At 43.8% G+C, this 14,205-nt stretch overlaps 1 protein-coding gene across 1 annotated transcript; it reads left to right on the plus strand.

Moving 5' to 3' along the window:
* The first annotated feature begins 7,508 nt into the window (after positions 1-7,508).
* Positions 7,509-8,239, plus strand: WFDC12 (WAP four-disulfide core domain 12). Its single transcript, XM_006147588.1, has 3 exons — positions 7,509-7,692; positions 7,811-7,981; positions 8,139-8,239. The coding sequence occupies exons 1-3, from the start codon at positions 7,509-7,511 to the stop codon at positions 8,237-8,239; spliced, it is 456 nt and encodes a 151-aa protein (XP_006147650.1).
* Positions 8,240-14,205: the final 5,966 nt, after the last annotated feature.

The following is a 14,205-nucleotide window of genomic DNA, read 5'->3' on the forward strand; positions in this document are numbered from 1 at the left end:
AATTCAACTGGTTTCACCATTCACAGATGAAAAGGAATTTTGCCCAGGATTGACCATACCCAGAATATCATGTCTTATTTGGGTCATATTCAATGAGATTTTCAACTTAAACTTGGGGATGAAATGGACTAAGACTTTGGGGGATATTTTACAAGTGGCAAGGGTTTAAATTAGGGGGAGCAGTGGGTAGAATGTTAGGTTCCTCCCAGTACCTTAGAGTGTGATCTTATTTGGGAACAGTGTCCTTAGAGATGTAATTCATTAAGACGAGGTTAACCTGGAGAAAGTTGGGCCTTTAATCCATCAGATCAGCATCCTTTGTGAAAGGACGGATATGCACATGGAGATTTCACGTGAAGCAGGATTAGAGTGACATATCTGAAAACCAAGAAATCCTAGGGCTGCCAGAAGCTGGGAGAGGGAGATTCCTTCAAAGACTGCAGAAGGGGGCCAGCAGGTGGCATAGTTGGTTGGGGCACTGGACTCCCACATGGATGACTATGGTTCAAGTCCCAGATCCAGTGGCTTGTTTTCTCGCTTTCTCTCTCTCTCGTGAATAAATTAAAATAATGATGATGAATAAAATTAAATAATTCTAAAAAGAAAAAAGATCACAGAAAGAATCATGGAGCTGACACATTGATCTTGGACATGTAGTTCCCAGAACTGTGACATAAATGACTCTTGTTTCCAATGTAAATTTTCCTGATGACGAAGATCCTTGATTATTTGTTTCTCGATGCCTAAATCCTATGAGAAAGAAATCATTGTATCTGAACACATCAGTACTCCCAAACGCACAACATTTATTTTATCTGAAAATATGAATTTAAGTAAATAAATAAAAGGCTCACAATGTGAAAATTATTTCAGGGAGATGACTTGAGACCAAGCTGGTATTGAATACCTCCCTGCCGGCTTTGGTGAGCTTGATTTCACAGTGGAGGAGCTTTTCAGTGATTTTTCTGGATCTCCGAAAAAGGGACTTTTCCCATGAGTTGTGGCTGAATTGGTATATTCCTAGGGCGCAAAGTTCCCGACTCTGCCACTGTGCTAGTATCTCCAGGTCACTTACAATGTTTCTCACAAGTTATTGACTGTAGGGAAGTTATTTGATTCATGGTGTATAGACATTTCTTATTTTAAATGGCCTGAGAGTACTAGAAAGGCAGGAAACACAACCGGCTCATTTCAGAAACCTTTCTTTTGGGACAGACTGGACAAAAAAATCAAAGGTGCAAATAAAATAAAGATAAAGAGCTTGTAAAAACAGACTTCATGGGACCAGCAGTTGGCATAATGGCTATGCCACTGGACTCCCATGCAGTCGACCGTGGTCCAAGTCCCGGACCCGGTGGCTTAAATTCATGCTGGGTGCATGTGTGTGCGTGGCCAAGATCCCTAGAGGAGAATGGAGGAGAAGGGATTGTGGCCTGGCCATCTCCTCTGGGGGGTGATTTCTCACTTTCTGTCTCTGTCTCTCTCTGTCTTTCTGGCAAGCACATGCACCCTATAGCAAAAAAACTTATCCAAAGAAAAAGATTTCCGAAAATTTCCAAGTATTCTGAAATAGACTTAGTAATGGAATGAAGAGAAACTCACCCTGTTTCTTCACAAACAGGCTTATACATCAAGTAGGGAACTTACTATGGCAAAAATAAATTGCAATGGGAAATTATAATTAGAAAATCTCTGATATATAAGTGACTGAATATGTAGAAAGAGCTTTAAAAGTCATAAAACTGGAAATCAAAACAAACTTATAGCCTTTTCCATAGAAATTTGGCCCTCAATATAAAAAATAGGAGGTAAAGTTCTCCCACCATGGATTTGGACCCACATGGGTTTCTGAGCAGACGAGCAGAAGCACCAATGGCCTGCCATGATGAAATCACAGGACAACTGACCCAAATCTCCTCCGTGGTGTTGCTTTGACAAGACCTCAAAATATAATCATCTGGACCAGCCCTGTGAGCTCCTTAATGGGAGCCGGATCTCACATGGCTGACTGTGCAGTTTGAATCCCAGCCCCAGTAGCTTGAAAAACGCACTGGGCATGTGTGCATGTTTGCCTCAAATCCCAACACAATGGAGAGAGAAATGGGGAAATGAAATGGAGAAGAGATTGCAGCGTGACCTCTCCCCACTAGGAGGTGCTCTCTCTCTCCTTCAGATATGGCGATCAGGATTGTCCAAGGCAATCCTTATAAAAACTACATATAGAAATAGACTTATATCTATCTGTATCTATATCTATATCCATCTATATCTATATCATCTATATCTACATTGTCATCTATCTCCCCCAGGATTTCCCAGTGTTAAAAATGTGAGCCTGATAGTTCTTTTGGGAAAGGAAGAGAAAGGTTTTGTCCTTTCGTGTTTTGTAGATGTTTGGCTGCATCCTTGACCACAGATGCCCATAGCTCCACCCCTAAGTTGTAACACCCAAAATGCCTCCAGACATGGCAGCATGTTGCCTGGAGAGCAATATGGCCCCGGACAGATATTACTGACTTTATCTAATCCCCTTACCCCAGGACACTGGATTCCTCAAAGTACCAAAAACAGTAAAATATTGAAAATTTCCAATAGTTTCAACCTGTGGCTCTTCCTTTGGGGAGAATATTCTCAGAGAAACACTTTTTCCTCTTTTCTGACAGAACCACTAACACTTACATAGAGACAGGTGCATTTTGCTAATGCGATGGCCAGATGAAATGGGTTGCAACAGAACTAGCCTTGCTACCAAATGATGGCTGCTCTGTATATCAGCATAGCTATGCTACACATGATTCAAGATGTAGCTATAGCTGTTTGGGACCAGTAGTCACATCACCCCACACAACTCGCCAGCTACCCTAGTGGATTGCTCTTCCTTCTTGAGCCCAAGGAACAAAACTCTTCTTACTGCAGATAGTGAACATATACCTGAGGATGGTAACCCCATAACGAGGAGCTGGCAACAGACCTGAAAATGAAAATTATTCTCCTCTTTGTTTAAAATGACAACTGTTTTTATCTTGTCCTAGGAAAATAAACAAATTAAAATGTCTTAGTTGAAGTAATTATGGTTACTAACCTAATAGCTTTGGATTTTATTACGGATAACTAAAGAGAGAGGGATAATTCTTGCCTTTTTTTTTTTTTTTTAGAGATTTTTGCTATAGGGTGTGTGTGCTTGCCAGAGAGACAGAAGAAAGGATCCTTGCCATTTTAAAATACAAATGATGTGGAACAATTAGTCCCTAAACTAAGAGGGAAAATCATCTGGGGCCTAACCTGGTGGTAAGGTGGTTGGATCCCACGTGGTCAACCACATAGTTTGAATTCCAGAACTGGGGGCTTGAAAAACACGTCAGTTGCATGAATGTGCCCAGAATTCCAAAAAGAGGGCAAGGTGGAGGAGAAGGGATTGCAGCCTGACTATATCCTATGGAGTTTGCCTTCTTGCTTTCTCTCCCTGGAGAGGGCATGTGTCCTCTGGCAAAAATTTTTTAAAGTAGAAGAAAATAAAAATAAATAAAAGAATGATCATTTTTAAAAAAATCAACTAGTATACTTGAGGTAGAATCGGGTCATTGGGACCTGTTTCCATAACCAGGACTGAGAAATCTTTAGTCATGATTTCTTTTTTAGGTTTCTGCCAAAGGGCAGGCACGTGCACTCACTGGAGAGAGAGTGAGACAGACAGAAAGACAATGAGAGGGAAAGTAAGAAATCACCCCTCAGGAGTAATGGTCACACCACAATCCCTTCTCCTCCATTCTCCTCTCAGGATTTTGGGCACATATGCACATGTGCCTGGCATGATTTCAAGCCACTGGGTCCAGGACTCAACCATGGTCGACCATGTGGAAATCCAGCATGTTAACCACTATGTCACCAGCTGGCCCCCAGTCATGATTCTTCTTTGTCTTCCAGACCCTTACCTAATACTTTTAGCAACTTTTTCTCATAGACACTTTAGACCAAATGAACCTAACAGACATATACAAAACACTCCATCTCCCCCCCCCAAAAAAAAAGAACATAGACTATACACACCTCATCCCTTCTCTCTTACCTCAGTCAGCCTTAAGGCACTGTCTTGCACAAATGTGTTACTGTGCTGTTGTCCTGAGTTGCATGCTCTCCTTTCCAATTTGCTTCAAATGCTGAATGACCGAAGAACAGTCAACGTTGAGTTCTTTAGCAACTTCTCCAGTCGTAAGAGGATCAGCTTCAGTGATTGCTCTCAGTGGGTCACTGTCAACTTCTGATGGCCGGTCAGTCACTACACTCCTCATCTTCAAGACTCTCCTCTCCTTTACAAAACTTTTTGAACCACCACTGCACTGTTCATTCACTAGCAGTTCCTAGGCTTCATGTGTTGTTGATGTCGAGAGTTGTCTTCGCTGCTTTACGACCCATTTTTCAAATAAGAAAATCACTTGAATTTGCTTTTTGTCTAACATCATTTCCATAGTCTAAGGTATATACACAATAAACATGTAATAAGTCATTTGCAAAAAAAAGAAAAAGAGAGAAAATACACATTAAAATGATATCTAACCTAACCGCATTTATTTAAGAATGTGGATAATATCGAATGACAAATGTCAACCATTGCTTTTGCGCCCACCTAATAGAAGTATGAAATACCTTGCCCAACGTCCTGGAAACAGAAATCCAAAATATTATTTTAAAAGGAATACTTTAAATAATAAAAATACAAAATAATAAGATATATTTTTTATTCCCAGAGGGCATCTATGTTCACCAGAGAGAGAGAGAGAGCGTGCGCACTCCCCAATGGGATGTGGTCATGACTTAGGCCCTTCTCCATCGTGTCAGGATTTGGGAGACACACACATTCATCCTATGTGTGTCTTTCAAGCCACAGGGGCTAGGATTCAACCACAATCCAAACATATATATGGGATCCAACTCTTTAGCCACTAGACTGTGAGACCAACTCTAAAATAACAAAGATATTTTGAAGGAAATGAAACATGTGATAGCGCCAGAGCGATGAGCCAAACGTCACACATGAGCCAAGATGCCCTCGAGTTTAACACGTCAGTTATCATCCGCTTCAAGTGAGACTGCCATATAATTTCAGTGCATTAAAGTTGTTCATGCCAAGAGTATCCGGGTCGAATTTTGCAGTTTTCCAGTTTGCTCTAGAGCCATACAACTTCCTCATGAAAGGGAGGAACTGACAAAGCAACAAAAGTGGGTTGCTATTTTAAACCAGTACAGAAATAAAAGAAAGAGGACAAGAACCTGTGCTGGAATAGCACTGAGTCCTAAGAATGGTGATGTCCCTCGTTCTACCTTTTGTCCATACCTCAGGAGCCACGGTACTTCACCACACCCACTTCCACCCAGCAGACTCCCCCTCTTTTGTCAAGATAAAGTGTATACTTACTCTGTCTCTTTATGAAGAACTAACGATGCTTAAAACCAGGGCAATCTTTGTTGAGTTTGGGTTGGGTTTGTTTGATGTATTATTCATAAGACCATACAGGCTTTGAATGTCCTATTTCAACCCTATGTTTCCCATTACCACTATTCTTTTTAGTTGGTAAAATTCTGTAACCTAATACTTTTGGGGGATATAAATTCCACTTTTAGGAGAAATAACATCTTTCTCCTATTTTCTATTTATTTTTTGCTTTCCAAAGCAAAAACTTGATTCAAAGCTTTACACTTTCTTAGAGTACATTAATAAATGATGCATATATATATATATATATAGAAAACATAGAAATCAGATGATATAATTCACCTGTTGAAGAGAAAACATATGTGTTTTGGCCAGTAGGTGGTATGGTGGCTGAGTTACTGGGCTCCCCCCGTAATCCTGCGCCTAGTGTGTCTCTTTCTCTCTCTCTCTCTCTCTCTCTCTCTCTCTCTCTCTCTCTCTCTCTCTCAGCACATGTGCTCTATAGGAAATTGAAAAATAATAATACAGGGGGCCAGCAGTTGGCATAATGGCTATGTCGCTGGACTCCCATGTAGTCGACCGCGGTTCGAGTCCCGGACCCGGTGGCTTAAACTCACACCGGGCACGTGTGCGTGCGTGCCCAAGATCTTGAGAGGAGAATGGAGAAGGGATTGCGGCATGGCCATCCCCCCTGGGGGGTGATTTCTCGTTTTCTGTCTCTCTGTCTCTCTCTGTCTGTCTGGCGAGCACATGCGCCCTATAGCAAAAACCTCTCCAAAAAAAAAATAATAATAATAATATAGATGCATGAAATTTAAAAATAATTCTTTAAAAGAGAGAAAATGTATGTATTTATTTTAGTTGATGTAGAACAGGCATTTAATAAACTTCAACATTTTTTCACAAGAAAAATTAGCTAATTAGAAGTCAAAGAGAACTTTTTTTTTTTGGAGATGTTTTGCTGTAGGGCATGTGCGCTCTTCAGAAAGATAGAGAGAGACAGAAAGCAAGAAATCACACCCCCCCCGGGGTGGGGATGGCCATGCCACAATCCCTTGTCCATTCTCCTCTCAGGATCCTGGGCATGCATGTGCATACACCCCACGTGAGTTTAAGATATTGGGTCCGGGACTCAAACCATGGTTGACTACGTGGGAGTCCAGCGACATAGCCATTACGCTAACTGCTTGTCCTCACAGAGAACTTTCTTAATCTGATTTAGCAGACCATGGGATGAACTCCACAAGGTCACACAGCGTGGGCTAAGAAATAGGTTTTCCTGGGGAAACCAGCAACACAAGGGTCAGCATCTCCAGGTAACGCGGTGCCCCCCTCAGCCCATGCCAAGGCGTGCTTAGACCATGTACTGCTAACAGAGACATAATGATGTAGGAAAGCAGAGCTTCTGAGCATCGGCATTACCGACACTTGGAGGCAGATAATCCTTTGTTGCTGGGAGCTGTCCTGTTCATTGCAGGATATCTATCAATATCCCCAGCCTGTAGACACTGCATGTCAGGAGCACCTGTCCCAGTTGTGACCATCAGAAATGTCTCCAGACATTGCCAAAGTACTCTGGGGGCAAAGTAACCCATTTGAGAACCATTGCTTTCCCTCTTGCCACGTGAGATTGGCAGGGTTCCGAACACTTGGCGCTTAAAGGTCAGAGCAAATGTACATGAGGCCCAGGACACCCCCAGCCCTGCCATTCAGACTCTTGCCTGGGGGAACAGAGACCTGGGAAGAAGTGAGGTGTGGCTCCGGTTCAGGCACACATCAAGAGAGCTTTAGCAGAGAACATCGTGGAATTTAAAAGCAGCAGCCGGGCCATGACACTACCAGGCTGTGTGACCTTGGGCTATCTCCTTCCCTTTTGGTGCCTCTTTTCCCTTGAGACAGTTTGGTCCCCTCAGCGCCTAATGCTTTTATTTCTTACCTTGGTCTAGTGTGTGAAATAAGACAGTGAGCTCTTGGAAGTTTGCTTCTTTCTATTCCAGCCAGGGAACCTTGGGAGAATCCCAAGCACCTGCCTCCGAAAGGACGAACTCCCCCCCACCCCAGTCCCGGAAGGTCAGCGATGCTTTGCCATTGGCGGGTTGCAGCCCCGCCCACTAGCACGCCCACCAGGGACAATATAAAGCCAGGCTCAGCAGCTGTTCTCAGCCCCGCACCTACCAGCAGCATGTGTTCGGACAAGTTCGTGGTCTTCGCAGTGGTCCTTGTTTTTGTGGCTCTACTGGCTGGTGAAGGAGTCCAAACGGGTAAGAGAATAAGGTGGACCTGGGGTGGGGGTGCTGAGCTGGGGAGAGGCCCTGAGGAGCTCGCTGGGGCTGTGGGCATGGCCGGAACCTTTGGCTCATCCATGGCTTCCTCTACCAGATCAGGAGAAAAAGGGAGTTTGCCCAGTGAATAGGGTGCGCTGCATCAAGTCCCACTTCCGGTCCGACTCACCTCAGTGTCTTAGTGACCAAGACTGTTGGGGGAAGATGAAGTGTTGTCAGGTGTGGTGTACCTTACTTTGTGTGGATCCCAAGGCCATGCTAGACCAGGGTAAGGAGCCCTACCCGCCTAGTGTGGCCCTCTCACTGACCCTGCCTCTGTCTGTCCATGCAAGCACCCAGAAATCATGCCAGGGGTTGCGGGGAGGGGTTGAGAGTTGGCAGGGCCCTTGAAGTTTAACTAGTCTGAATATCCCCATTGTACAAAGGAGGAAGCAAGGATGAAGACTCCTCAAGACCATGCTCAGAGCCAAGACAAGAGTCCAGGCCTCTGGGCTCCTCCCCCTCTACTAGGTGTACTCAGAAGTGAGCTGTGCCCTTTCCCTCTGGGAGTCTCTCTCACCTGCCCATGAGGGTAGGAATGCGGGAGAGAGCCCAGACCCCAGGGACAGCTTCCCTTCTCTTCCCTGACCATCCTCCCCTACCCTCATGAATGGGATCGGTGCCCTTGTAAAAGAAGCCCCAGAGAGCTGCCCTGCCTTTCCACCATGTGAGGGCACAGCTAGAAGGCCCATGAGAGCAGAAATGGACTCTCAGCAGACACTGAATCTGCTGGAACCTTGATCTTAGATTAACCAGCCTCTAGAACTTTGAGAAATAATGTTGATTACAAACCCTCAGTCTATGGTAGTTTGTTACAGCAACCCAAACAAACAAACAAAATCCTATCCCGCAGCCATGGTGGCACAGGTGTGCTGCAGCAGTTCACCAGGCTGGAGGCCATATGGAAGATCAGGGTTTAGGTCCCGAGTCAACCTTTATTTGCTGGGTGTGCACAAGTATATCCGTACCCTGGCTGGCTGGGAAGGCTGGGGGAGGATTGTAGCATGAGGCCTTGTTAAGAGTAATTTTCTTCTCTTCTCTTCTCTTCTCTCTCTCTCTCTCTCTCTCTCTCTCTCTCATAAAAGAAGGAAATAAACTTTAAAAAAAAAAACTCCTATCCAATACTGTGAAAAAATATATAAAATACCTAAAATTAACATACCTAGAAATGTACAGGAAGTTTCTGAGGAAAAAAAACCTGCCATTTACAAAATGACATTTTAAAAGATCTGGTAAATAACTGATTTTAAAAATAATAATAAAGGGGGTTTTTAAAAGAACTGTTTTATTTTTATTTATTTATTCTCCAATTTGACCTGAGACAGAAGAGTATGAGAAAGCAAGCCACCAGGTCTGGGACTCAAACTGCAGTCGGCCATGTGGGAGTCTAGTGCCCCAACCACCACACTACCTACTGGCCCTAATAATAAAGGTTTTTTAAAAATATGCTCTTTCCCAAACAGCCTCCACAAGGTAAATGTGTCTAATATAATTTACCTTGATCTTGGCCACCATAATTTATACCTGAAATATAATTAAATTCTAAACCTACTGAATTTTGCAAACCCCAGTTAATTGATCCAGGCGGTGATCATCATAAATTCCTAATATTTTCAGGGTGCTGTATCATCACCCCATGACATTCATAAATGGGAAAGTATGAGATTATAAGGTGATGATTTGGGCCATTAAACTGAACTAAATTGGTCCAAGCTGGCCACCACACTGAGGTGATAAATTTGGCCCAAAGCAGTGGCCATGTATGCTGAATTACAGCCTACTTGATGTACAAGCAGGTCAGTAACCTAATCTGAGTCATACCTTAGTAACCAAGTAACTGAGCCTCAGCCAATCACAGCAGCTGAACTTCAGCCAATCATAGGCTGCCAAATGATCAGTCTGTGCCCATGTAGGGCAACTGCCAGCTGCAACCAATCAGGTTAATTTTGCATGTCACTTCTTTGGTTTGTATGTCACTTCCGTTTCTCTGACTATAAATGTAATCTGCACAAGTGGTAGGGCAGATTAGTTATTAGTAATTCAGAACTAATTTTGGTTAAGATGGCTACTCATCTTGGGAACCAGCAGTTAGTGTAATGGCTATGTTGCTGGACTCCCACGTAGTCGACCACGGTTCGCATCCCGGACCCAGTGACTTAAAACCCACGCCGGGCGCGTGTGCGTGCATGCCCAAGATCCCAAGAGGAGAATGGAGGAGAAGGGATTGCGGCATGGCCATCCCCCCTGGGGGGGTGATTTCTCGCTTTCTGTCTCTCTGTCTCTGTCTCTGGCGAGCGCACGCACCCTATAGCGAAAACCTCTCAAAAAAAAAAAAAAAAAAAAAGATGGCTACCCAGCTCTAGAACCCACCTCTTGCTCAATTAAACCCTAGTAAGTTCAACTTGTCTCAGGTGTGTCTGTCATCAGGGCACACCACCTGAAACACATTAATCTGTCTTTACAAAACTAAGAGTGAGTCAACAACCTCCCTTCCTTCTGAGGGATTGTAATAGGAAGGTTCTTGCCAAGACAGTTCAGCTTGAACCTCATCCAACTTATAGAGCTAACATTCACCTGCTAGAAATATAAAGGACAGAGAAGTTGAAAGATGTCATAGTGAAGTGATGTGGGATATCCTAAAGAACATTTTATCTGTTTTGTTCAACAGATAAAGAGTGTGAAGAAGGTGAAGGCAGGGAAGAGAATGAAAAGGAATTGGACTGATCATCCAGATTAAGAGGAACTTCAGAGACATTATATGCGCCTTTTTGGATTCTGATTTGAACACTGTATAAAATAATTTTGAGACAATAAAAAAGTATAATGCAAAATAGACTATTAGATAATGTAAAGAGATTACTATTAATTTGTTAGGCATTCTAGTAATATAGCCATTTACGTTAAAAAATGTCCATATTTCTTAGAGTTGCATACTGAAGTGTTTAAGGGTAAAAGATAAGATGTGTCGGGTTTATTTTTAAGTACTTCAGCCAAGGTAAGGTGGGGATATACATGATGGTGGGTATATAAGGCTTCATAAAAGTCTTTACTATTCTTTTGTGTATTTTTGAAATTTTTGTGTTTAAAAAAATGGATTTTTGTAACCTAACAAAATGATCATTAGATTCATATGGAGGAATAAAATACTCAAAACATATTTTTAAAATTATTTATTTAATCATTTTATTTATTGTTTTTTTTTCTTTTTTTTTTTTTTTTGAGGAGAGGTTTTTGCTATAGGGCGCATGCACTCCCCAGAAAGACAGAGAAACAGACAGCGAGAAATCACCCCCCAGGGGGGATGGACACACTGTAATCCCTTCTCCTCCATTCTCCTCCCAGGATCTTGGGCACGCACATACACATGCGCCCTGCATGAGTTTAAGCCACCGGGTCCAGGATTCGAACCACAGTCACCTACATGGGAGTTCAGCAACATAACCATTACGCTAACTGCTGATCCCTTGTTATTATCATTTTTAAATGTGATATAGAACATGTGTGCTCACCAGAAAGAGAGAGGAGGGAGGGAAAGTGCGAAAGCAAGCTGCCAGGTCCAGGACTCGAATGCGGCTGGCCATGTGGGAGTCTAGCACCTTAACCACATGCCACCTTCTGGTCCCCATGATGTGGTTTTTTAATTCATTCTGTTGGTAATAACATGGATACCTCAGTCTAGGGAATTTACGAATAATATAGGTTTATTTAACTCTTGGTTTTGGAGGCTCAAGATCAAGGGGCCATATCTGAGGGTCTTTCCTGCTGGTGGATAACGTGGTTCAGAGCATCACATGGCAAGCCTGAACAAGAGTACACATGTCTGTCCATTTCTGTGTCTGTCTCATTCCTTATCCTTTTCCATGAGGAGTCTGTCATGGTGCTCCACCCTGATGACTTTAATCCTGGTCACCTCCCAAAGACTCCAGCTCTTAAACCCATTGTCAGATGTTTTTCACCCTCTTAATGCTATCACAACCAAATTTCATCACATGAATTTGGGGCAGACACATTCAAACCAAAATTTTAGATTAATGAACAGTGACAAATATCACTAGCCACCGAAATGGACTGTGATTCTACAATAATTAGCAGCACTAGCACAAGAAGCAGCAAAGGAAACTCAGAACCAGCCCCTACTATGTGTCAGTCTTGAATTTATTTTGTTTAGAGAGATTTTTGCTGTAGGGTGCATGCACTGGAAAGACAGAGATAGAAAGAAAGTGAGAAATCAACCCTCCCGGGAGATGGCCTCACCACAATCTCTTCTCCATTTTCCTCTTGGGATTTGGGGCACTCACGCACTCATGCCCAGCGTGAGTTTGAAGCAGCCGGGTCTGGAGCTTGAAAAACAGTTGGCCATGTGGGGACTCAAGCAACGTAACCAGTATGCTATCTGCTGGTCCCTTGACTTAGCATTTTCTACAATTCACTCTAAGAGAGAGAGCCGTCAGAGCTGTGAACCCGCGATGCACATACAGATCGTTATCATTGCTTTATTTATGAAAGAGAACATCGGAAACCTACAAGTTGCGTAAGAGAGGACTGGTTACATATGTTTGACATATTAATCTTACAAAATACCAGATAGCCTATAGAAAACATAATGTTTAGAGAATATTCCCCGACACAGGAAAGTGTTTACAAAACCATCTTAATTGGAAAAGCATTTCTTCAATGAATACATATAATTTTCAGTCAGGAAAAACAATAGCCCATGAAGTTTTCTTCATAATAAAGCTGCTAGGGAGGTGCCAGCGTTCCAAAAGTAACACTAGATCATGAAAGACAGGGTCCCTGTTTTTCTAAGAGCTTAGAAGGTAGCACAGGGAATTCAAATTAAACTCAAGGAAGACATTGACTATGAGAGCTGTCCTGGATTGCAATGAGTGAGTGAGACAAGCCCTGGAATGTCACCTTCCTTTCTGTAGGTCAGATAAAGTATGGTCCTGCTTTCAAGGCCCAGGAACAGGATGGGGATGAAAGACAGGCAATGGAGGAAGTTCCAGCTTAGTCAGGAATTAGTTATTGTCCTTGGGCCGGTCCCCTCCCATCTCTGGCTTAGTTTCCTCATCTTTCAAATGAGAGGATGGCTTTGATCACCAATGCAAATAGAGTACTATTGTCCTATGGGGTTTCTGTTAGGGTTCAATATCCCTTCCAAAAACTGGTGATGGTATTAAGAGGTGGGGGCCTTTAGGAGGTGATTATGTTATCATCTCGAGAATGGACTAATGCTCTTATCAGGAGAGTGGATTCGTTATCTTGGGCATTCTCTCAGTCTTGCCCACACAAAGCCTTATGCCACATTTCAGTGTAGCAGGAAGGCCCTCACCAGATGTGGCCCCTTAGTCTTGGACTCCCCAGCCTCCAGAACCATGGACCAAATAAAACATCTTTCTTTCTAAATTACCCAATCAATGGCTTCAGTTATAGCAACAGAAAATAGACTAAGATGCCAAGACACCTTAAGACCCCAAGTCTCAGACACCTCTCTTCCACCAACTGCGGGGGCCAACATCACAAATGTGAAATCTAGGGTGGGGTCCCTGGATGAGATGGTATTTTTTTCTCAGGATACCTTGGGGTTAGGGGAGGGGTCTGAGGGGTCAGCAACATTTGCTGTGACCAGTGAATTTAGCCAATAAGCCATGCTCCACCCACCCCAAGAGCCAAGCTGAATCCAGGCAGAATCAGATGCCACTCATCCATGGGGACCCAAGAGGAGAGGCCGGAGCTTGTAGGGAGCTCTGACCCTAACTTCGATGCTGCCTCCCTTCCTTAGAACCCAGGTCTCTGTATACCCCTGCTTGCCATTCAAAGCTGGCTTCTGGTCCTACCCTCAGCCTTTGCTGGGTGCATCAAAGAGATGCCAGGGAAGAGAGTATCTGACTAAACCACCTCCACCCCATACAAATGGGGAAAATGGTCAGTACTGGATCCAAGTCCCCTAATACCCTGTACCTGCCACCACCGTGTTTTCAGTTCTTACATAAGCACCTGGGCACTGAGGCCTGCAGGTAGGGGGTGGGGCCAAGACAGGCAGACACATGCCACTCCATCCACCCCTTCCCTCCTCCATAGCCAAGCTTACTAACCTCCCTGGGGCTATAGGCATTAAGCTGGGGGCCCCTGGGCCCTGATGTTATTAGGTGCTGGTGGCAGAAACATGAGAGTCTGGAACCTCCTCCTCTTGGTTGCCCTCCTGGCTTTGGGAAGCCAGCTGCCTGCTGCCTTGGGCAGGAAGAAGAAAGGTGAGAGTGGGGAGATTCCTCTGCTCCTGGGACCAGGCCGGTTCTTCCTCTCTGGGGAAGGTTTGGGGAAGGCAGATAATATATATAGAGAGAGCCAGACAGACAGACAGAGTGTGTGTGTGTGTGTGTGTGTGCACACGTCTGATTCTGAGTGCTTCAGGAGCCTGTATTTCCACCATGCGTCTTGGTGCTCCCCTCCTGC

This window comes from Tupaia chinensis, unplaced genomic scaffold (genome assembly GCF_000334495.1).
Source record: "Tupaia chinensis unplaced genomic scaffold, TupChi_1.0 Scaffold000216_1, whole genome shotgun sequence".
NCBI classification, from domain to species: domain Eukaryota; kingdom Metazoa; phylum Chordata; class Mammalia; order Scandentia; family Tupaiidae; genus Tupaia; species Tupaia belangeri.